The 24779-nt window shown below is 52.3% G+C and overlaps 1 protein-coding gene across 1 annotated transcript in view; it reads left to right on the plus strand.

The window, feature by feature from the left end:
- KLHL29 (kelch like family member 29) overlaps positions 1-24779 on the plus strand; it is a 168714-nt gene that overhangs the window by 16083 nt on the left and 127852 nt on the right. The window contains exon 2 of the mRNA XM_063078911.1: positions 17840-18169. Within this exon, the coding sequence (XP_062934981.1) occupies positions 17885-18169 (285 nt within the window). The 5' untranslated portion in view covers positions 17840-17884. The remainder of the gene's footprint in view (positions 1-17839; positions 18170-24779) is intronic.

A 24779-nucleotide genomic window follows, 5' to 3' on the forward strand; every position in this document is an offset into this window, starting at 1 on the left:
CCCTTGTTTTCTGAGCTCACAGATTCAATCTTAAGGATCTGGATCTGTTTGGGTCCTTACTGGGGCATAAGACACACTAACTTGCCTGGCCTGGTCACATGCTCACCCCAGTGGTGGGTCAGAACGCCCTAACCATGTCTGATGGGCTCCACATGGGAAAGAGTCTATTATCAGATGAAGGAGAAATGGATGTCAGACAGACAACATAGGTTTCAAAACTGAATTCGGTCTGGAAACTTTCTCACTTTCTTCATTTGACAGTAATCTTCTGGATGCCTGGCAAAGTATTGTGAACAGATGCTCACCAAATATCTGACACATTAACGGATGGAGAAGTGAACCGATGGACGGATTGGTGGATGGATGGGTAGATAAGTGGATGGACAGAAGCACGGGTAATTATACACCTAGCTGTGGGAAAGGCAAGAGAAGAGAACCAGGTCCCGAACTCAGGGGCTCACACCATGCTCAGCATAAGACTCACTGTCTTATGGTCTAAGTTCTCCTTGAGGATTGGCCCAGCCCTGCCAGACAGTGGGTCCTTGAGGGCAGCCCTTGGCCAAACTCATCTCTGCCACCCCTCCCAGCCCCTGGCACAGTGCTGAGTGCCTGGCCAGGGCTGGCTGGTGGCTGGAAGTCTGGCAGCAGCTCTGTGTACCTCTGTTTCAGCAGGACAATAAGGCAGGAGCTGACCAGCAATGCAGAATGATTCTAGGTCTCTGAAGCACTGCTCTTCCCATATCCCTGGTCTCAGATACAATATGTTCACCATTCTTACTCAAGCCCCTTGAAATTGAAAACATGCATTTAAAAAAAAAAAAAAAATCCCAAGCCTAAAAAGCCATACAGTTGGTGCTCCCGACAGGCAGCAGCAGGGCTGGTGCCTTCTTGTGCAAGATTTGTGGATTTTGGCCCCAAGTCCAGATTTCGGGAAACAGGAGGTGCATCTTCCATCCAGAAGCTCTTGTTTCTGGCAGTGGCTGTGGTGGTGTGGCTGCTGCAACTGTCTAGCAAACTGAAGAATTAATCCGGGGAAGTAATTAGCACCCCTGGGAGGGGTTGGGGTGTGGGCCGCCTGTTGTTATGTCATTGTCATCACACCGGTGGCCTTGGAAAATGGCATTATGAAATCTAAAGGGCTCAGTGAGACAACCAGGGTGGTGACAGTGTTTTGTTTTATTTTATTTCCCATCCCTTTAATCTCTTGTCTAAAACAGCCTCTCAGAATTTAGCAATCATATTTCTTCCCTGGTTAGTCCTTTTCCCATCCTCTCTTCAATCACATCTTTTTCTGTTTATAAAGGAACGAAAATGAGCTAGGCATTTAGAGGACTTATTTCAGTCCCAATGGACCCACCTGACTGGAAGATTGGACACCCAGGGAGATTTCTGCAGATGAGCGGGCACAATCTGCACAAGGGATTTGCCGGTTGGCTATAACCAGGTCTGCCGGTGGAGGCCTTCCCTCCTTGGTGGCCCTGGTTCTCTCTGTCCATCTCTTGTTCTATTTCCACGGGATGTGTGCGCTGTGATGGGAGAGGCTCGCTTTCAGGGTTTGGCTATTTGGGGAATTGCTGAGTCTCCTGCTTTCTAAAGAGTTGACCTTTTCTGCAAAGCACGTGCCGGCCTCAGGGCTTGTCGGGCATTTGGAAGGAGAGAGTCTCTAGGGAGCCAGTGTCCAGCCTCTGTCCTCCCTGCATTCTCTCCCCAGGGTGGAGGCAAGGGAGGGACCATGCCTGCAGGGGAGGGACGGTCTCCTGCCTGGATCCTCAGGGAAGCTCTCCTGGACCAACTGCAAGTTGCTCAGCCTGGGGAGTTGAACCTGGAAAATGGACTCAGAACAGCTGCCTTGGCCTTTCACCTGGGACACCTGAGGGAGAAACCAGGTCTACCTGAAGCTCAGACAGCTCCTGCTTGGTTGAATCCAGGCTCTTTGTGACCTAGGGCAAGTCACTTTCAACTCTCTGAATCTGTTTCCTCACTTGTGAAATTAAGATTGCATTAGTCAGGGCAGACTAACTGCTGGAACAAACAACCCCAAACCACAGCAGCTTAACTCAATAGCAGCTTACTTCTTTGCCAGGTCATAGTTTGGGGTGGTGGATGGGAAGCAACTCTGCCCCACGAGCCCAACAGAGACCAAGGCTCCTGCCATGGGGTGTCCCTGCTCTAACCTACAGGCCTGGAGAGGCCCAAGTCACTGGCACACACCCTGCACACATTAGCAAGAATTGGTCCCACGGCACCAGCTAGAATCCAAGGGGGGCTGGAGAGAGTCGTCTCGCTTTGGTCCCAAGAAAGAGGAGGGCAGGGACGGGGGGAGCTCCTGTGGTCTCTGCCACAGAGATGACAATATAATGTCCCTCCCCAGGCTGCTTGCGAGGGTTAAATGTAAAATGCAGTCATTCCTCCAGCATAGCCCCTGGCCCCCAAGAGGCACATAGGTGTTGCTTTTCTTCTATTTCTCCTACCCATTAGTCCCTTGAGGTTTATGCAAATAACAGACCAAGGCAAGAAACTAAATATATGTCCCTCACCTCTGAAGTCACTTATTTTCATGTTTTCTGGCAATGTAACATTTCATTAGACCTTCCAAATGGGGGACATAGCGAGCAGATTAAAAGTCAGATGGTGCCTAGAAGCCTGCTTCATCACTTTTGGGATGGCTGGAGCTTCAAAGCTATTTGGTATTTCCACTGCCTAAAGGCCTCCTTGGGAGCGGTTGTGTTTTAATAAATGGCTGCTTGAGTAATTTTCCTCGAAGGAATTGCGTGGTGAATGTGTATGCTCCTGGGGGAGTGCGGCTGTTCTCCAGGTGCTACTGGGCAGGTGCATTATACACGGGATGCTTGGGGCTGGGGAACTCATCAAGACCACCCGCCCCACGCTGCTGATGTTGTCTTCGAGACCCCCTGTGGCCTCCCCAGGGCTCTGTGGGGGGCACTGGACAGGGAGAGCAAGTGGACCACTGTCCCCTGGCAAAAAGAACCACTTGAAGACTCAGGGAGAATTCATTCCTTGAACATACCTTGACTGACGCTGTCCCCATTAGATGGCAGCGTGGTGGGTGGTGCAGTGTGGGACTGGACATCAGAAGGCCTCAATCCAGGATCTCCCATATGTGGAGAGAGAGGACAGGCACTTCAACCAGCTGGGGTGCGATTGCCGTGGCCACGCATTCAGTCATCACTGGCTGAGCCCCGCTACAGGCCAGACACTGTCCGAGCTAAGACTCAGCAGTGAGCAGAGCTGGCAGCTGGAGACTGTGGTGGCTAAGAGCAGACTCAAAAGCTGCGCTGCCTGGGTTTGAATCCTGGCTCTGCCACTTTCCAGCTGGATGTCTTTGGGCAATTTCCTTGACCTTTCTGTGCCTCAGTTTCCTCATCTGGAAAATGGAGATGGCCACCATCACAGCTGAAATTGTTATGTAGATTAAATGAATCAACATTTGCAAAGCACTGCCCTTATGGTACTTACATTTCCAGGAGGAAAGTGGGCACCAGGGCCTCATGGATCCTGTAAGGGCTTGGGCTTTTTCTCTGGGTGAGATGGGAGCCGTCACAGGGACCTGAGAATAGTGAGATGATCTGACTTATGTTTTCACAGGATCCCCCTGGCTGCTGGGTAGAGAATACACTGAATGGGGGCAATGGGGGGAAGGAAGGAAATGTGTTAGGAGGCTCTGGCAGAAATCCAGACAAGAGATGATAGAGGCTCAGGCCAGGGCAGCGAGGTTGGAGCTGGGGAGTGGTGGTTGGAGTCAGGCAGTAACTCTCAGTGGTCAGCTGAGGGGGCCAAACCTATGAGATGCACTATGAGTTAAAGGCGAAGGGTCTGCAGGCCCAGGCTGGCAGGGAGTCAGCGCCAGACTTGAGACCCAGAGAGGATGTGGAAAGAGCACTGGCTTCAAAGCCAAACACAAGAGCTTTCTTCCTGCACCACCTCTTCCTCCTTTGTGGCCTTGAGCAAACCACCTAATTGCTGAGCCTCAGTTTCCCTCTTTATAAAACAGAAGCAGTGCTGTGATTCACTGTAAAGCTCAGGCTAGGCTAATGTTGGAATCCTGCTGACTGGGGGCCAAATGTTTGGCTCGGGCTGGGTCTGGAGCTCACAGACCCCCTCAAGCCCATTCACAGATTGGGTCACAACCCTTCATATGCCAGGCTGGGTCCCCAGACCCCTCACACACCAAGCTGGGTCACCAGATCCCTCACATGCCAGGCTGGGTCACCAGACTTTCCACATGCAGGTCTACGAGCTAGGTAACCAGAAAACAGGTCCTTGGAAGCTGTAGGTTGGAAAGCATGGCTGCTCCTGTGGCGGCCACCTGGGGCAGAACGCCAGCAAAGCCACGGCTCCATGCATGCGCACCAACTCCACACACACACACACAATTTGTTTACTGAATCACCCCCAACCTGCCCTGAAGTGAGGTGAGCCTGATTAAATTATTGTATTTTCCCAACACTCACACAGTTTAGGTGACTTTCAGAGTGGCAGGCATACTATAGGTGCTCAATAAATGCTCCTTGCCTCTCCTTCCCACTGCCTTCTTGCAGCTGGGTAAGGAAGGCTCAGCACAACAGAGAGGGGTTCCCAGTTCAGGGGGCTGATGCATCAAAAGCTCAGGGTGTGGAGAGTGAGGCAGGCACCACCTCACACCCATGGTAAGCAAAAAGGGATGTAGGTGTTTCCGACTCTGACTTCATGGTGAAATTCACCAGGCACTTTCTATAGTTGGTAGGCTCTGAGATGAGTAGGTCCCAGCACACTGCTCCTGGGGACGGGTCACTTCCTGTATGACCACGGAATGGGTGCCAGGCCAGTCCTCTTCTCTGCCATGAGGAATACTGAGTCCTTTTATTCTAGCCCCAGAAGGCCATCCTGATGGTGCCAGGCCGGAATCTGATACCAGAATCCCCCCAGCTTCAGGCGGGGACCACGGCTTTATCTGGGCTCCCTTCCTCTCTCCCCACCCGAGGTCTCTGCAGCATCCTTTGTTGAACCCCAGACAGTGGGGTGTCAGCCCTGCTTTGTGTGCCCACTACAAGGCCAGCCCTCTGTCAATGGACTGCTTGTGCCTACAGACTGGGCTGAGCAGAGCCAAGAACAGATGGTCATCTCCCTTCCTCTCCAGGGCTGCTGCAGCTGAGATCTGGCCTGCAGACAGCTCTCCAACACCCATTCAGGGGCCCTGACCCTGTTGTCCCCAGTTGTCCTCAGGGTACCCACTCCCTTGCCTCAGAAGACCCTGGGGCTGAGCTCTGTGCAGCCAGAGTCTGCACACATGTGGCTGTGGGTAGAGGATGTGACTGATGAGTGTTAAGTAGGGCTTCCACCTGGGACGTGGGTGGGGGGTCAATGCTGGCCAATGCTGCATGTGTTCAGAGCTTAGTATGTGACAGGCACACAGGCCCAGCAGAGTGAGAGCTAAAATGGATTGGGGCCTCAGGATGAGGCAACAGAGCAACCTGGAATCATCAGGAAGGCTTCCTGGAGGAGGCAAGAACTGGGCTGGAGGAGAATCAACTCATTTATAACAGGATGTTAAATGAGACTGTTCTTGTTGTCTTGGAGTCTCAGATGAGGCTCAAGGCTGAGATGAAAGGTATCCAGTACCCCCACATTAAAAGGAGGAGCTAGCCCCAGGATCCCCCTACCACCCCAGCCCATACATTGGAAAAGTCATGAGACTGACTGTAGGGAATAATAATCCTGAAAAGGAGATGGCCTAGGGGAGGACATTGAGGCTTGTCTCTCCCCTTAGGTGAGGTGCTCCCCACCCCACCATCACCTCAAATCAGTCCTCCACGGGGCCACACAAGTTATGTAAACCTTCAAGTTACTTAAACCTCTCCAGGCCTCAGCTTAATAGAAGTACCCTCCTTATAGGTTTGTTCGGAGGATTTAAAGAGCTGATGCGTGTACGGCCCTTGGTACAGTGCCAGCACATGGTAAATGCTCAGTAAGTGTTTGCTTTCCATAGTAGAAATAATAGCCATAGCAATAATTGTGTAGTAGCAACAGCAGTAATGATAACGGAAATAGTACCCAAAAGTGACCCCAGAAAAGCTTTTTGTGTTCAGCAGAGTAAGTTTGAAGGGAAGTAATGAGAGAAAAATATGTTTGCTGCTGATATCCCATGGAGTTCAGCCTGTTTGATAAACCAGTTACACAACCATCATTTCATAGGATCTGTAGTGAGAAGAGAGCAGTGCCGGGTGCTGGGTGAAACCTGGAGTGGCCATCTCTGCAGTACAGGTGATCCAAAAAGGCCTCCAGGAAGAGGCGGCATAGAGCAAGTCCTCGAGCAATGCAGACGCAGAGATACTGCAGAGGGAGAAGAGAGTGGTCTGAGGATCCGTGTGCGTGGCCGTGTCCCTGTCGCTCACGGCCCCTCTCTCAGGACATTTCAGCCCAGGAAACATCAGTGGAGCCCCTGCAGTATGCCAAGCCGGTGGCGGTTCCTGGGGACAACGAGATGAGGAGGAGGCAGGCTCTGTCTTCAAGGAGCTGCCAAACTCATGAGGTTAAATGCAAAAATCATAGAATATCAAAGGAATGAGGTGGAAGCTGAGATGGAGGGATCCAGGGATACTGCAGGATTCAGAGGAACAGGATTCAGCCAGCTCGGGGACCCAGTAAACACACATACACACCCCGTCTTTCTCTCTGTCTTTTCTCCCAAAACCATTTCTCCTGGGCACATGATAGGATTGCACTTTCCTACCCACTTACAGTTAGATGTGGCAACATGGCTCACTTTGGCCAATGACGTGAGTGCAGAAAGGATACGTGCGCCTTCCAAGTGAGAACTTTAAGAGCCAGCATGTGAGTCCCTAAATGGGATGGAAGATCTGGCTTCTAGTTCATCTCTGCCCTAACTCTGTGTGCCTGGGTTACCACCATCATCAAAGGGGTAGCTGATCCCTGCCCCACCTGCCTCCCATAGCTGCCGTGAGAGACCAGCAGGGTGGGAAGGGGACGTCTTTGGAGACCTGGGAGTTAGAGAATAGCCAGCGGGCATCATCAGCTTCTCTGCATTGGACCCCGGGGTCACAGCAAAAGTCACCCCTGCCCAGAATCAGACGCAGGACAAACCAGAAGGGGAAGACCCCAAGGGGACATGGGGCTCATGGCTGCTAGTGTACATGGGTCCAGCAGTCGCAGGCTGCCCAGCGGGATTGCAAGTGGCAGCCTGGAAGCAAAGTATCCCTGCTTGGTTAATCTAAAAATAAACAGAAAGGCAACAAAAATCTATGTTTCAATTACTGCACACAAGCTGTTCAAACAGCCAGCTCTGCACTGGAGATGTGAACTTGTCAACAGAGGCTGCCTCGTTTGCATGCTTGGGTGGTGATAAAACACACCACCTCACAACAGGCTGCCCTCTGGTCTGGGCTTCTTTTTTTTCTAATTAAATTAAATTAAAAACACGGACATAGAATAAAGACAATGAAAATCTGAAGCAAGTACATGGAGATAGGGCAGCAGCTCCCAGCATGAAGACAAAAAGGCTCTGTGGTCTGAGGCGAACCTGAGCTGGCATAAGGTCACAGAAGAGAGGGAAAAACAAGGGGTCAGTGCCCAGGACCAGGGGACAAAAGTCTCTCCCAAGTGGTCCAAAACACTCCTCCTCTGGGACTTGCAGCTGATCTTGGAGGAAGCCCTGGTGAGTCTACCTCCATGGCAGAGGGTGTGTTTCAGCCAGAGTCTGGGCATGAGCTCAGCTGCTGAGTGCATGGGGCAAAGCTGGGACTTCCAGCCCTGGCTATGCTGCTTCCCACATGCCACCCTCACACTGTCCTAAGACACAGCCTCCTCTCTAAAATGAATGGAGCCCCAGGAAGTTGCTCCAGCCCAGGCTGGCTGCTCCCTCCCCAGAGCCCTGATGTGCTCTCTTTCTGCGTTCTGACTGTGCGCTCCCCTCCTGAGCAGCCTACACCCGCTGAAGGCAGGAGCTGCACCCTGGTCTTACTTGCCCCTCAGTGTTGGCGTAACGGGGAAGGAGTGGCCAGTGATGTTGATGTGATTTGATGAGAAGAGGGCAGAACATGTGGGTTACCAAGGCATGCCTAGGGATTTGCTCAGGAGGGAAAAGGGGGCACAAAGTCCTGACCGATGGCAGGAGCCCCTGAACAGGAAGTCGGTTGGTTCATGGTTTCCTGGGGAGGGATTTGGATAAGCAGGAGGACCCCCAGGTCCCACCGGAGATGGAGACAAGAAAGGCAGGCGCTTGCACTTAATGCCAGAGAAGGTTCCACAAATCCTGCGTGCTGAAGTGGCTGTCGGTTCCGCATTTGCTCTGGACAGGGATTTTAATGTCACCAGCTCTTGGAGCAATTCTGCAGCCATCAGCCCAGACGCCAGTTACTTGGTGAAATAAAAGAGCAGTCGAGTCTCTCCCAAGGAAGATAATATCCTGTCACAGGCAGTATGATCTGCCGGCCATGTGACGGCCGTTCCCTAATGTTTCCAAATAGACTTTTGAATAGACTCGTGTCGGAAGAAAGCAAATTGCAAGAGCATTTTTGGCAGCCAAATAGAGAGAACGCATCAGTCTTTCTTCTTTGCAACTCTTGCCGCTGGGTCTGGCTCCAGGCACCGAGTAGGATTCATTCATCAGCTCGGACCACTGGTGAACACTATTTCCTGTGAAGAGAGAGCTCGTTGAATTAGTCAATTCTGCAGGATTCAGAATAGTCAGTTGTGCCTGAGATGCAGCCCTGTGAGAGTGGGAGGCCCCCTTGCAGCAGGGAGGTAACTGCAAAACCCAGCTCAAAAGACTGTGATTGTGTGTTTACAGGATTATGGGGAAATGGGTCTCCAGTTTTCAGCATTTCCATCCTCCATGAAGCCACAAGAGCCAGGAGTCAGAAGGAGCCAAGATGGTTATTCGTAATGATAACTCTGGTTATTCCTCCTCTAAGCGATCAAACCGTACCCGCCATCGCTCCCTCATCGATCCTGATGTTTACGAGCTCCTAATTTATACACGCCTCCCTTCTTCCCTCAGTTTATGCTGATATTATGTTGCCAACTGTCATTTCCAATATCTTTTTTATTTTTCATTATCACCATTATAATGATTTGCACCAGAAGCAATAGCACAAATGCCTAGTCAATTAGTCCCATGAGAAAAGTCTCTGAGTCATGTGTGCTTTTTTGAAAAAAAAATCACTGCATCAGAACCCACAAAATTTCTCAAAGCAAAGATGCACATGGGAAGGGAGGGAAATGGGAGGCTTGTTCTTTTAATATTGTTCATCTAAAATGGGCACTGGATACCGCCTTTCCAAGGCAGGGAGATTGTTTTTTGCAAAAGAAATTGTGCCCAGAAAACAAATTGGTGGCATTTTTTCTGAAACCTACCATCAAAAAAGCATTCTAAACATTTGTCTTTCTAGGTCATGTATTAAGCCCTGTAATTATGGAATATGGCTTTTCCCTTTTAAAAATACGTCTATCCCATGGGGCCATCCAGAGAGTGGGAATGCCCGGTCCTGGGGCCAAATGCCTGGTCATGGGCCTGCTAACCAGGCTGGATCTTAGGCTGGTATATCTCAGACTTTAACCTGCATTCGAGGTGAATTCCCCACTCCCCCCAGAATCTTGTTAGAAATGCAGATTCTGACTCAGTAGTGGGGGGGCTCAGCCTGAGATTCTGCCTTTCTAATAAGCACCTCAGCAATGCCAATGCTACCAACCCACAGAACACACTTTGAGTAGGGAGGGCTGAGGCCTCCATCTCCAGGCCTGCACTGTATCCTCTTTATTTTCCCCAGTCGTAAAATGCGAAGGTCAGCATGTCTCTGCCTGCACCATTGGGATGTTGTGGGGCAAATGATGCGGTGGCTTTAAAAGAATCTGGTGTGATAAGAACTCTTTGCGGAAGATCTCCCCTCTGAGCAAATATGGAAGTATCCAGTACAAACAGAGTATTATACATCATGGACTCTACTTGTACAGTCGATCTGCATATCTTATTTATTTTTCATATCTGACACTGTGTATCTTTTGACCAACACCTCCCCATTTATGTACTCTTACTATAAAAGAAAAAGGAAGGGCAGAGGAAACTTCTGGAAGTGATAGACACATTTGTGGCATTGATAGTGATGATGGTTTGATGGTTTCAGGGATGTATACTTATCTCCAAACACATCAAGTTGGATACATCAAATAGTGCTTTTTGTGTGTCAATCATAACTCAATAAAGCTGTTAAAAAAGTAAGAGCCTTGTGAAAGGTGCAACTGTAGCCGTACACAGCTATACTGCTGTTGTAATTACCACTGTGGCACGGTCAATGCGGGGGCTCCCTTCCTACTCTCTGGAGGCCCAGCACACCCGCCGTTGCTGGGGAAAATCAGGTCAGCTGGAATGTGTTTCCTTCAAAGCTTTGGACTGGTATAGACCTGGCAAATATGTGCAGGTTTAGTTGGCATTGGAGATAGCAGACTCACTGTCTTTAAACAATAAACATAATACCCTAAAGCCCTCTATTATAGAGACTGGTACCACCTGGGGTCCTGGGAGTGGAAGCAGGGGTCAGAGGTTCTGACTCTGGTTTCTGTTAGGATTTGTCCCATCTCTGAGTCCTTGACTCCCCTCTCCCTCCAGCCTGGAGGGCCTGGTGGAGGCTTCTTAGTTGGGTCCAGCCCCTGGAGGCTGACACAATTCTTACTGGAACCTCTGGCTGCTAAGCTGCAGAGCTGGGCTGAGCTGCTCCAGCCTGGTGCCCGGGCTGGGAAGTCTCCACCCTGGCCCTTGCTGAGTGGGGCATGATTGTGAGGTGGCTGGTGATTTGGGGGGTGTCACACAAGGACAGTGATCCCTCGTGGTGGGCAAGGTGAGGTGGGTGGAAGGGCCCTTTCAGAGCAGAGGTGAAATGTGACAACAAAGACTGTTCAATTCATCTGGGGCCTTGATATTTTAAGGAAAGGAGCTAAAAATAAAACCACACCTTGGATTGCTCATCCTACAGAGGGAGTAGGGGAGGCTACCATTAGCCTGTGATGCCCCAGAGCTTCCCTGGCTTCTGTGGCCCAAAGGATTTAAACAGGGGGCCCTGGATGCAGGCTGGCACCGGCATGTGGCCCCCACGACTCACAAATTTCATGTGTACTTGGAGGAGCTGAGCATCTGTCCTCTCCCTGGGAGCAGGTGTGCAGGCCAGGACTAGGCGAGTGAGGCAGAATTTGGGGGTCATCACTGTTGGGGCGGCATAAGCACAGGTGGGTCCTGGGAGGAAGCCTCCTTAGGTCTCAGTCCAGGCACCTCACTCGCCTCTAGCCGCAGCCCAGCCCGTGCCCGGTCACCTGTAGTGGAAGACACAGGGAGAGAGGTGGTCCTGTCTTTAGGGACAGATCAGAAGTCACATGGGGAGGAGAACATGCCAGTCCAGTGCTGGGGCCATAGGCCTGGCAAGTCGGGATTCTGTGAGCTCCAAGAAGAGAGAGCTCACCAGAGGAGGCCTCCTGCAGGAGGGGCCAGGGTATGGCCCACCCCCAGCCTCAGGCTGAAGCAAGTCTTCTGAGTTGGGGGGAGGAGTTGGTGTGGATGGGGAACCCTGGGGGCTGCAACAGCCCCAGGAGGCATAGAGGCATTTCTGAGGGGCATCCCAGCTCCTGCTCAAATGCATGCTAAGTCATGGCCAAGCCAGCTTCTCCAGAGACAGCCTGAGAGTTCCTTTGCATTGCATTTGCCAAGATGGTGTTCTGGCGGCTGTTTAGTATTTCACTCCAGAAGAAAGGCTAGAAGATGCAGAGAGGGAAACTAAAATAATAAAGATGGGCACAGGCTGTTCCAGTCGACTTGGCAGCACGTCTACCCCAAATGAGGCAATCATACATCTTCCGATCGGGTCCGGACGGCCGCGGCTCATTCCTCAGCCAGCCACCTCGCTCCCCTGTCTGGAGGCGGCGCGGGCTCCCTGCCTTCCTGCGGATTAATCACGCCTTCGGGGCCCTCACAGCCGGCCGCCCACTCCTTCGGCGTGTCTTAATGATAAGAATGAGCAAAGGGTCATTAGCCACCTGTGATCCTGTGTACAGTGTGTGCACATAGTGCATGTTAATATGTGTGGGCCACCACCAGCATCCGCAACTCACAGTGTGTCATGCAGACCCCCACCGTCCTGCCGGTGTGTTCGGGTGCACAGCATCCTGTTCATAAGCAGGGGCCATTGTCAGGGGCTCCTGGACACTGTCCCCTGTGCTCCAGCCCCACAAGGACGGCACAAGCACACTGTGGCACACTGGACTCTAATTATTTACTCATGAATTATTAATGTTGAGGGTTTTCCAGGCAAATCTGTGTGGCAGGGGGGCAGATCTGGTATCCAGCAAGTATGCAGGGGACTGAGCCCTGCCACCATCTGGTGATGAATTAGAGACAAAGCTTGGGCATGGGACTGAGCCTGGGTGTCATCTGATTCCCCTCCTATGGCCATCCTCAGGCCCCAGGCTGCCCAGGCCTTTCATTGAGCCTGGGCCTGGGCCGGATGGTGCCCCTGAGCCACAGGGATCCAGGGTGCTATTGGGCACACCCCAACGGTGTCCATCATAACCCTTCTGAGGGAATGTCTGAATCATGAGGTAGTTGGGCTGGACAGTTATGATTTTCCCCAGAACTGTTCTGCTTGGCATTGCTGTGTTTTGGGATGCTGGGGGACCTTGTCCTTAGGATGGGGCTGTGCCTGTGTGTGTTGAGGCACTGGATAGTGGCTGTGAACTGGGGTTGGATGGCAGTAGGGCCAATGACTGAACACTCAGAGAAACACATCAGGAGCGTGTCACAGTGACGTGTTCGCCCCGTTCTTCATGTTTGCTCCGATTCTGTGAGGAGTTCCTCCTCCTCCCTCCAAACTGCCCCCTGGGGGAGGAGGGTGTTTCCGAAGAGAACGGAGCCAGGAATTGGAACCCGAGCTGGCTTCCTGAGCTCTGTGCAGGGCCCAGCTCCCACCTCTCCTACTGGGGCAGGAGCCGAGAAGCGGTACGAGCTGTCTGCACACGGGATGCTGTGGAGATGGGCTCGCGAGGTCAGGGGGCCCTTGCTGGTATTGACTGGCAGGCTCTCCCTGGGAAGGGTCCAGCCCTCCTTCCCTCCTCTCTGCTAGCCCAGCATCTCTGGGACAGTGCAAAGGACAGTCCTTGGGGTGGAGAAACAGCTCTGCTGTACACAGGATCCCAGAGGCCAGAACCCATCTCTGGGAGGCTTTGTGGATTTAACCCAGGACCTGCACTGAACTGTCTCCACCCTGGACCTTGGCATGAGCTGCCTTCACCCACAAATGCAAGATTTTCAGATGCTAGAGCCTTTCTTCACACACGAGCATGACATGTAAGCGGGCTGGCACAGCACTAACTCCACCCAGGTGCGAGTCCCAGTTTCTCTGTAAATGGTCCCTTCCACGCAAAGGAGTGGCTGCTGTTCAGACACCCCTCCCTCTCCAGTGAAGGGCCCTATGCCAGGCTCTGCCAGTTCACGGACACCCTGCCAGGGAAAGTGCTCACCTTGACAAGGAAGCATTTCTATGTGTCTTGTCTGTGATTGCTTGACCAGCCTCGTCTGAGACACCGTCCATTCTGGGCCTCCTTCTGCCGCAACAAACATTCCTGCTGCCCCCCACCACCACCCTGGGCACACGTGTGTGCACACGGGGCCCTAGGACACACTGGCTCGGTGCCCAGCAGGAAATGCTTAAGTTGCCACCTCTGGAGCTGGCATTCTGCCGTCTTACTCAGGGTAAACTGTGCAACACATTTCTTTTATTCCGTTTGAAAGGGGAAATTAAATTGAGGAATGAAATCTAACCCAAACGCTGGCATGCAAATAGTTGACCTTTGTTTTGAATACACTTAATGAGGCTGAAACCAGATTGTGCGGCCTCCAGCTGCCTGAGGCTCCATCTTCTCTCTGGCATTTTAAGGAGACTTGAGAGATGAGCAGCGGGGGTGCAGGTTGCCTGGGCCTGGGCTTTTCTTTTGCATACTGGAAGTGCGAGCGGGGAGGGAGGCACAGTGTGGTCCAGCGCTGGTCCCTGAGGCAGCGAGCTGAGAGGCTTATTGGCATCCAAGCTTTTATGGGAGCCAAGGAGACCCCTTTGACCCGATCCCAAGCACACTGCCACCTCCAGGCGTGTCTCAGGGGTGCCATCCTCACCAGCTGGAGGGAGATGCTTTCTCTGACAATATGCAAGCTTGTGTTGTTTTGTAGGACTGTAGGGGCTGATTTAGTGTGCCAGTCAGGCCAGGCTAGGCTGTGCTTAGGCAACAAATAGACTGCCAGGCTCAGGGCCTTAACACAATAAAGATTTACATCCAGCCATGCAAGGGCCAGCGCAGGAAGGGCAACCCTCTTCCATCAGATAGCTGCACCATCTGGGAGATGTGGCCACCAAGGTGGCCTCAGCAGGCGATAGGATCTGAAAGGCCACGGATGAGGTTTATAAAGGGCCAGGTCTGGAAGCAGTCTCCGTTGCCTCCCCACTGATTGTATCTGCCAGAATCCAGATGCATGATTCTAACCTAACTGCAGTGGTGGCGGGAAGAGTTACTCCTGGGTACACAGGAGGAGGACGCTGGGTGGGGAAAATATAACATTGTCTCTGCCACATTTAGGATCCAACCTAGGGAAGCAGTGTCCCCTGAGGCAGTGATTAACAAGAGCCCTGCCTTGGCAGGTGAATCTTGAAAGAGAAGAGTCTGAGTGATGAGGCCCAGCTGACCCTTGACATGCAGAGAGTCTCCTTTTAGAGCATCCTTGGTCTGATTTACTAGGAAGGCAGGACATTTTCTTACTCCAGTACCTGCACAGAATTTCTGGTCAGGAGACTCAAGGTTTCTGTGTCTGAGGTTCTCCCTTCACACAAATGTGTTTGTCCTTTCTGGAAGTATTCAGCCATTAATAAAAAATAAGCATTTGTTTGCTTACTCACTCAATACACATATAGTGAACACCCTTCTGTCCAGACACTGTGCTAGGAACTGGGGTCCCAGAGACAGCAAGGACCCAGACCCTTCCTCAGGGTAGCAGAGATACAGTAGCCATGTATGTGGGGTGGGCACTGGATGCTCAGGGGACCACAGGGAGGCCTCCACCTGAGCTGGAGGGCAGAGTCAGCACAGCTTTCTAGAAGAGTCAGCGCCTGAGCTGAGTCATGAAAGACAGGCCTTAGCCAGGGCAAGGGCCGGAAGCCGTTCCAGGCAAAGGGGCAGCATGGGCTTGGACCCTGAGCTGAGAGAGGACATGAGGGCTTCAGAATCCATAAGGCTTGGAATGATGCCCCATCTTCATTCCCTGGGGGAAAGATCATCATCCCTGGGGGGACCAGTGAGGGGCAATGAGGAAAGAGAGAAAGTCCAGATCCTCAGGTGCCTTCTGGGCCACCCGGAAGAGTCTCTTCTGAAGGATGGGTTTTAAAGCAGGAAAGCAGAGTATCGTGATCAGATGTGTGCTTTACAAAAAATCATATGGGCGGAGAATGGCTAAGAAGACCAAGACTTGGGGCGGGAAGACTGGCTGAAGTAATCTATGTGGGAGACTGAGAACGGAGGTAGCGGCTGTTCGGATGGAGAGGGGGACAGATCAGAGCAACGGGGTGGGGGGGGGCATGGAATCTAAGACCTCACTGTCAAATAGGGGTAGAGATGGGGCTAGAAGTGGCTTTCTCTGACGGGGAATTCCTGAGGATGGGTGTTTGGGCAAAAGAACAATAAGTTAACTTAGGGACATAGGGCATTTAGGCACCTGTAGAACAGCGAGGGTAAAGGTACGCAGGCTGCGGGGGGGAGGTGGGTCTGGTGCAGAGGAGAGGAGACTGGCGAGTGTAGCCGTGGAGTCAGCGGTGAAGAGGTGCTCATTGATGGAATCATCCAGGGAGCGGCAGAGTGAGAGGCGGAGGAGGAGGCATGGACCCCAGGGAGCCCCCGCTCTTCAAGGAGGGACCAAGAAGGAGACCGAGGAGGAGCAGAGAGGTGGGAGGGGCAGGGAGAGCGCGGTGTCACTGAGCCATCACAGGTGAGGGAAGTCAAGGACAAGGCCACAAGTGTCCCATTGGGTTTAACCAGCAGGTCATTCTGACCTCAGTGAGAACAATTCCCATGGAGTGGCCGGAGCAAAAGCCACATCGGAGCAGTTTCCAGAGTAAACAGGAGGAGGGAGAGTGGAGCAGAATGCAGAAAACTTTCCCAAGAACTTAGTTGAAAACAGTTGTGAGGGGTGATCAAAAGGAAATTGATTTTAGTTTTTCACCATGTGATATTGAATAGATTCTAAGAAAAGAATTTTTGTGACATTGTATAAGCCAGGAAGCATAATGGTGAAATAAACAATGAACCCACATCCAACTTAAGAGGTTGTGGTCAGCTCTGTGTCAGGTGGGCCTGCAGGTGGAGCTCAGGCTGCAGGGGGGCTCAGGTCTGCTCCCTGTGCCTGGCAGAGGGGACGGTGGCTACGAGAGCTCGGGCCAGCCACACAAACAGAACGTGGGTCACAGCTGCTCGGGTAGGCACAGGCTCTGGCTACACGGCACTAGAAATTGGCAGCTAGGTCCTCACGTTTTGTAAAGGCAAGAGTAGGATCAGGCTTTGTAGATAATTAAAAAATGTCGTGGCCTGTCTGTCCACTAGCCAACAATTCCAGAGCCCCTCTCTGGGACTGAGCTGGACCAGCAAGTAGGAAAAGGAGCCAGGAGCCCCAACCTCCAGGAACTCATACCCCACTCTAGAAGCGGTTGAGAATGGAAAGGGGATGCAGAAAACAGTGGTGCCTGAGCATGGCCAAGGCTGTGCGTGTGATGTGTGGGGCCGACCCCCACCCTAACCTGCCCCTGTGCCCTGGCACTGCCCTTCCCTCTGTCTCTGCCTCTCAGTGGCCTCTGCAACTGGGACAGCTCTCCTGTATCTTTACTTCCTTCCTGACTGAGCGTAACATGGGTCTCGGCTGGGCAGGGAGCCAAGCAAGGCAGGGTAATGCTGAGCAAAATGCAGTCCTCGGTGATTCAGAAGGCCCTTCTGGTCTCATGGTGTGTCTAGGTCTCCATGACAACACTGACGGGCCTCATGTTCAGATGCTCAGGAAAGCCACGTGGGGGGTGGTCTGGTGAGCAGAGGCCAGGGTGCACGGGGGTCGCCGGTGCCAGCGATTGGATCAGAGGGTTGTGGTTATGAAGGAGAACTCAACTCCTGGAGACAACACCTTTGCAGACTTGAGTCCCACATTTAGCTGGGGTCTGAAGGACAGAGGTCCTGGCCTCAGCCACTTCCTAGTTCTCTGACCTAGGGGGATCACTTATTCTCAGTGAGTTCCCTTGTCCATAAATACAGTAGCCTCCACACAGGCTACTGTAGGGAGCAAATGAGGTTGAGGTAAAGGAGTTTCTTCACCATGAAGTGAGTCCACAGACGTGGGCAGTAGTACTCGATCAGGTGGTTAAGGAAAACACGGCCTGAGCAGGCCACAGGATCTTTTTCCAACAATGAGGTGAGAGGGAGTAAAATCCCAACCATAACTAAAATGTGCATATCCATGTCATCAGGATGGTGTGATGTGGCAGGACCAAAAGCATGACTTTCAGGTTTGGCTGGGTTCAAACCCTGCCTGCTACGCTTTGCTGTGGGACCCTGGACAAATCGTCTCTTCCTCGTGGGTGAAGTGGGCTAGTTCACGGTCCCCACCGTGTGGGCTTGCTGGGACTCTGAAATGGGGTCCCGGGTGGGGCCGCAATTAAACCCAGAGAAGGGGCTTCGTGGAGGCCAGCGGCTGGCGCTGTCTCCTCTCGTCCTAGCAGGGCTGCTGTTTGTCTAAACCGCCCTCCTCTCCACTCTGTGCCAGCAGGTCCGGGCTCTGTTTCCCTGTGAGAAGCCACTGCGGCCCACCGAGATGTCCCGGCACCACAGCCGCTTTGAAAGAGATTACCGGGTGGGCTGGGACCGCCGTGAGTGGAGCGTCAATGGGACACACGGGACCACCAGCATCTGCAGCGTCACCTCGGGGGCCGGTGGTGGCACAGCCAGCAGCCTCAGCGCCCGACCCGGCCTCCTGCCGCTGCCCGTGGTACCCTCCCGGCTGCCCACACCCGCCACGGCCCCTGCTCCCTGCACCACCGGCAGCAGTGAGGCCATCACCAGCCTTGTGGCCAGCTCTGCCTCCGCGGTCACCACCAAGGTAAGACATGGTGTCCTCCCTCCCTAAGCAGGAGCCAGGCAGCGGGGTCCCTGCAGGGCAGCCTGTGCACCAGGCTCTGCGTCCTTCTGGAGCTGGGCCCAGCAGCTGTTTCTGAGGGTTAACACAGGTTTATTTTCCATAAAGTCTCTCTCTGTGACTAACTTGTAGCAAGACAAGCAGGTGCTGAGGCCACACATTGTCCCCTGCCATGTTGATTAAATGCTATTTAATGAATGAAATAACAGTGGAACTCCAAGCTGGCAACACAGGTTCCCTAAACGGGTGAATTGAGACCATGCAAGTCCCCCTGGGGTCACCAGTGACTTGGGTTTGCAAGAAGATACTGACAAGCAGTACAGACCTCCCCATTTATCCTAGAGGGATGCGGTCCAAGACCCCCAGTAGATGCCTGAAACTGTGGATAGTACTGAACAGTATATGGACTATGTGCTTTTCCATCTAATAACTGAGACAGCTACTGAGTGACTAACAGGGCACGAGCATCTACAGTGTGCATACACTGGGCAAAGGGGTGATTCACATCCCAGGTAGGATGGGGGTGGGACAGGGTGCAACGGCACCAGATTTCATCACACTACTCAGTACGTATGCAATTTAAAACTTATGAATTGTTTATTTCTGCAATTTTCCGTTTAATATTTTCGGACCACAGTTGATTGGGGTGGGTATAAATGAAAGCACAGAAAGCAAAACTGTGGATAAGAGGCAAACTACTGTAATTGTCATAAAGGGTCATAACCTACCATTTATTAACTAGCCCCATGTCCGTTGTCTCCTCTGAGCCTCACAACCACCAGTGAGGTCAGTACTTTTATCATCCCCCCCTTGCAGTTGAGAATACCGAGGTGCACCAAGTTTATAAAGAGCTATTCCAGGTCATGGGGCCCTTCTGTGGAGGATCCAGGACTTACTCTGGCCGTCAGCCCCGGGGCATTAGCTCCAGGTCCCTCCATCTCTTCTGGCCTCGGGAATGGCAGCAGAACCCAGCCTGCATTACTAGACAGAATGTGGAAATGAATGTCACCAAGGCTCTTCCCAGCTTTGGGCTGGGCTGGTCCCCCAATGCTTGTGGTTCAGAGGCCCTCAAGCAGCCTGAGCCCTGGGAGGGACGGTGGCAGGAGGCCCACCCACCCCCATCCTGCCTCCTCGGCTGAGCAGGGACTCCATGTGCTGCTTTTGCCTCTGCCAGCCGTTCAGAACCACCTCCCAGGAGCCCTCGCAGGGCCAGGTTTTGTGTGTGTGTGTGTGTGTCTGTGTGTGTGTCTGTGTGTGTCTGTGTGTGTGTGTGTGTGTGTGTGTGTGTGTGTCTGGTCTTTTCTTTTCCTGCTTTCATAAAAGTCACTGCAGAAGTTAAAGGCGGGGAGCCCTGGCCTGGCCATTGCGAGGTGGCTGTGGTTCTGCAAAGACGCTCTCCAGGTGTGCTGCGCCTTTGTCCCTGTGATTTTCAAAACTCCCTTTCAGCCCTGCTTCCCATTAATAACTGTGAGTGCTGCCGGCCGCAGCGCCCGCGGAGGCCGAGACAATGGAGCTATTGGAGGCCAGCTCGGAGCGCACTGACATCTTGCGGCAGTGCCTTATTGATTTTATTTTCCTGTTATGAAAACACCACCCCACCGAGGCAGGGAGGGAAGGAATGTTGGACGGGGGAGAGGAGATGGAGGATTATTTGGGCATGCCACATCCAGACCAGCCAAACACCGTCCTCCCCTGGGTCCCAGCCCCCTGTACTGTTCTGATTCAGTGACCTCTGCCCAATTGAGCCAGCCACCGGCCCCACCGGACACAGGGGGCAGGCACTCTGCAAGGCCAGCTGTTGGCCATGTGGAGGACGGCAGCCTCTGGGGCTGACCACTGGGTGCTCCAAGTGGGACAGAGGGGCTGGACCCGGGAGGCCCGCTTGATGGTTTCTGTCCACTCAAGGATGGGTAGCTTTTAGGGGTAATGTTGGGCTGCTCTTGGGGACAGGGGTTTGGGCTCGGCCAGGCTGGCAAAGTGGAGGGGACTCAGCGCTGCTGGCTCTCCGCAGCTGCCCTGCCCATGTCACTCCTTCTGTGCTCCAGAGCCGCTCAGTATTCACCATCCCTGACTGGCCGGGCCCCAAACCACATCCACATGGAAGGAAAAGAACCAGCCTCAGACAGAAAACAACAGCTGGAGCAAGGACTGCGCTGGGTGATTGGGAGGGGGAGAGGGGGCACAAGTTCATGGCAACAGAGGAACTAAATCAATTACATTTCCAACTCACTTTTATACCTGTAGGGGCTTGTTTGATCAAACAGAGGTGCTGATGGCACCCTGGATTCTTCAGGGTGCTCAGGAGAACTGGGTGTGCAGGCAAGGGGAGCATAGCGGCCAGCAGGGCTTCCAGCAAGGGCACCATTGTTACATGTGTGCCATGGTGCCTTCCCGTCATTCTGGTCTAGCTGCTGCCCACCCAGAGGCCTGTCCCTTAAGCAGTGGTGTGTCTGATCCCATGCCAAGACCACATCCATTGACAAGCAGGCCCAAACCCAGGTATCTGTGGTTTCCCTGGTCAGCAAGCTCGGTTTTTATGAATAGCCAAAGGCTGACTCTTACCCTCAGGGAGCTCACAGGCCAGCATATAATGAATCTGTGGCCTGGACAGTGTGACCAAATGACCCCAGAGTGTCTCTCCTATTGAAGTTACTGACAGAGGAGGCTTAGTGGAATGGATAAAGCCAGACTTTGGAGACAGACTGCTTGGATTTGAATTCCACTCTACTACTAGCTAGCTGAGTGACCCTGGACAAGTTACCTAACCTCTCTGGGCCTCACTTCTGTAAGATGGGAGCCAGTAGTCATATCTACCTGCCAGAGTTGTTGTGAGGATTGTGTGAGTTAAACATGTGTAAAGTGCTCAGAACAGAACAGGACTTGGCACATGGTTAGTCCTGTGTAGGTGCTGTGGTCACCCCATCACCACTGTCACCATCATCCAGGTGAAGACTATGGGGCAAGGCTGTACCTTTGTAAGGACAGGTGTTCATTTCTAACATCACCCAGAAACAGGAGCAGGCCCCCAGCAGGCAGGGAAAGGAAATGATGGTTGAGTGGTTGGGGCTCAAGCTGACCTGGACACAAGGGTGGGGCTGGAGGAAAGAGGACATTTAGTGGATCCAAACTGAAACTGGGTCAGTACCACCTGGTAAGCCCAGTGACTGAGAGAAGGGATTTTAAAGCTTTCTCCAGCCATAGGGACTTTTCCTCAAAGAATAGCCCAGTGTGTGCAGAGCCAAGCCCCTACTCTGGAGGAAAGTGGGGGTGGGGGGGGAGAGCCTGTAGGAGCTAGGAACGGACCTGTGTGTTGCTGCTGCCAGGGGTGTGCTTAAGTCTGCTTGACTGTACCAGCTGGCTTCCCTGGTGTAGGGTCGAGCACCACTCTTGGCTAAAGCCACCCCTGGAAACTCAGGAAAGGTCCCTGAGGAAGGTGACTCAGGGAGCAGTCAGTGCTGTAAGGACTTAGGGTCACCTTAGATGGACAGAGAGCAGGGTGAGTTCCACGTGCTCTGGGGTTGAGGTCATCCTCGGCATCCCACCCTCCTCCTCCCAGCCCCATGTACTTGGCTCTCTCCCAGCTCTGGGGCCTTCTTCCGCCAAGCCATGGCAGGGAAGGCCTGCTGTACTCCCGGTGCTGGTTAGTGGGGAGATGACAATTCTTTCTGTCACTGCTGCCTTCAGGCCTAAGTTGATTTTTCTTTTTCTTCATTTGTCTGTGGCCTGAAGATTTCTTGCATGTTTTGATGAAAGGCCAGTCGGACAGGCACAGATCCTGGGCGCTGAGGTACCAGGAGGGTCTCATGGGCTACCCCACCCCCACCCCAGCCCCCAGTGCACACACATTGCTCAGACCAATAGACTGCTTGCCTAGAGCCTGGATCAGCTCTCAAACCTCTGAGACACAAGCTGTTAGAGCCCAAGAGGAGCAAAGCAACCATGCTGGCCAGCCTCCTCATTTTGCAGGTCAGAATAGTGAGGCCAAGAGAAAATGCGACTTGCAGAGGTCACCTAGTGGGTTAGAATGAGAACCAGCCTGGGCCAGCTCCTCTCCCCAGCCCAGGCTGCCTGGCAGAATATATTCACCATGGTAACCAGACTGCAGCATTGTTATGGTAACGTTTGCATCTTCTCATCCACCCAGCTGACAGCAAACTCCAGATTTCAGGCCAAAAAATGGGTGCATTTACCTCTTGTGGTACAGGTGGGAAAATTTAAGGCAAAGGTTGCATGAACTCCACCTTGCTGCTCTGGTGAGAGCTTCTGGCTCTTAAATCAGACATAACTGGTATTAAATTCTAAGCTCCGTCACGTCCGAGCTGAGGATGTCTCTGAGCCTCCGTGTCTTCATCTATGAAATGCGAATAATAATAGTATTTTGCTCATGGAGATGTTGTGAGGATTAGTTAAATTAATATGTGTAGAAAAACTTAAAACAGTACTTGCCACTTGGTAAGCGCTTAATAAAAGTTCATTTTAAAAAGTTAAACCAGAGATGGGGTCTAATCAAGTATCCATGCATTGGTGGGGAAACCAGTCTCCCTGGTGGTTGGTGCTGGTAGGCTGAAGAAAGGCTCATCAACTGTCCCCATCCCCGTCTGGTGTGGTATGAGGTGACACTAAGGACCTGGGACAGCACCCCGTCCCAGGCCCACCATCGGCTGCACGCGGCAAAGGCCTCAGGAGGAGGGTGCTACTGGGAAGCAGAAACCTGAGGCCACGGCCAGAGTGTGTGTGGATGGAGCGGAGGCACCAGTGCCCTGCAGTTGCTGCTGCATGAAATTTAAATTATTCTCAGCAAACCTACTTGACAGATGAAACAGAAAAGGGACGGCTTCATAAAATGCAATTTTGTTCCTGAAAGAATGGACTCTGCAGAATCCTCGCTGATGCCTGTGAAATGTATTGGAGGCTTTTTTTCCTGGTGGTCAGGAGCACTCATGCTGAAACACTCCCATCGTCCCTCAGAGCTAAGCCCGTGAAAATAAATCTGGCTGGGAAGCACAGCAACTTAGCCTGTGTCGGGGCCCGAGGAGAAGCAAAAGGGGCATGAAACCCACAGGCCCCTTCTCAGAGCCCCGCAGCACCACACACCCAGGTTTTTAACATTTGGGGCTGTCAGGATAGGTATTTGTCATCACAGAGATGACCCTGGAGATATTCTCCCCAGGCACCCCAGCTTCTCTGGAGAGATACTCCTGTTGGGGGAGATGATCTGGGATTTCCCTGGGGATCATTTGAATGACCATGAGGCCCGATGTGGCAGCCCCTCCTGTCATGTAGTTCTGGGTCCATGAATGGATAAAGGATGTTTTTGCACAGAGCTCCCGTTTCTCTTGTATTCATGTTGAAAATCAAAGGCTGCTGAGTGGGCTCAGTTGAGAGAATCATTCAAGCCTCTTTTGTAGTGAATTTCCAGACTGCAAGTGATTTTATCCAGAAGACTGTTGCTTGCCCGATGAACAAGTATTTGTGATTTCTCTTGTGATAAATCATCGCGCACTGATAACACGTTATGAGAAGCCTGTGCATGTCAGCATTGAGCTAATGGGTTTGGGTTTCCCTGCACTTTAAGTTGCAATTACAGTTTGGATTGTGTATTCATTGACTTAAAACCCATCTCTCATTCACAAAGCATGTGCAAAACTGAAAAATGTCATGATTTCCAAAGCCCCCATTTCCAAGCCTACAGTGTGGGGAAGGCAGACTTGAGTGGCTCAAACTTAAATTTCTGATTAATGGGGCAAAAAGAGGGGAGAAGATTATGTGTTTTGCCATATTTGTAGAAGATAAGCCATAGGCTGGGCAAAGGCAACTATGGATTCCAAAGTAAAGGTGTCAGAAGACGTCTCTGGCTTGAGTCACCTTGTGTATATTCGTTAGCTTTTGCTGCTTAGCCGTCACCCCGATACTTAGTGGCTGAAAGCCATTATAGTTCTGAGGGTTGGCTGGTCAGTTCTGGTCTGGGCTAGCTCAGCTGTTCTCTGCCAGGATCTCTCATTTGTCTGTGGTCAGCTGTGGGTTGGCCAGTGGCTGGATGATCAAAGATGGTCTCACTCACACATCTGTGATTGGCCAGCTGTCGGCCAAGGTGCCTTGGTCCTCTGCAAAGCCTGTCGTCCTCCATCCAGCTAGCCCAGGCTCATTCACATGGTGTCTCAGGCTACCAAGAGCAGCAAGAGGGCAAGGTCAGTGCACCAGTGCTTTTCTAACCCCTGCATGAGGCACGTTTGCTAAAATCCCATTGGCCAGAGCAAGTGGCATGGCCAAGCCAGATGCAAGGAGTGGGCAAAGAGAACCCGCCCCTTGATGGGAGATGTTGCAACACCGCATTGCAAAGAGCCTGGCATCTAAGGATGCAAAGAGCTGTGGTCATTTTTGCAATATACCCCTCAGTGTTTCCAGCATGTTTGCTTAGACACAGCCATTAACCCTCCAGCTTCTGGCCAAGGCTCACACGCCTCAGGCAGGATGGGATCAACTCTGCATGTGGCCTGGTGCAGGGAATCAATATGGGACACTCATGACCTATACACACCTGTTCAACACACCCAATCTGCACAAAGCACTGGCT

The sequence above is a fragment of the Cynocephalus volans genome, chromosome 14 (assembly GCF_027409185.1).
Source record: "Cynocephalus volans isolate mCynVol1 chromosome 14, mCynVol1.pri, whole genome shotgun sequence".
Classification (NCBI taxonomy): Eukaryota; Metazoa; Chordata; class Mammalia; order Dermoptera; family Cynocephalidae; genus Cynocephalus; species Cynocephalus volans.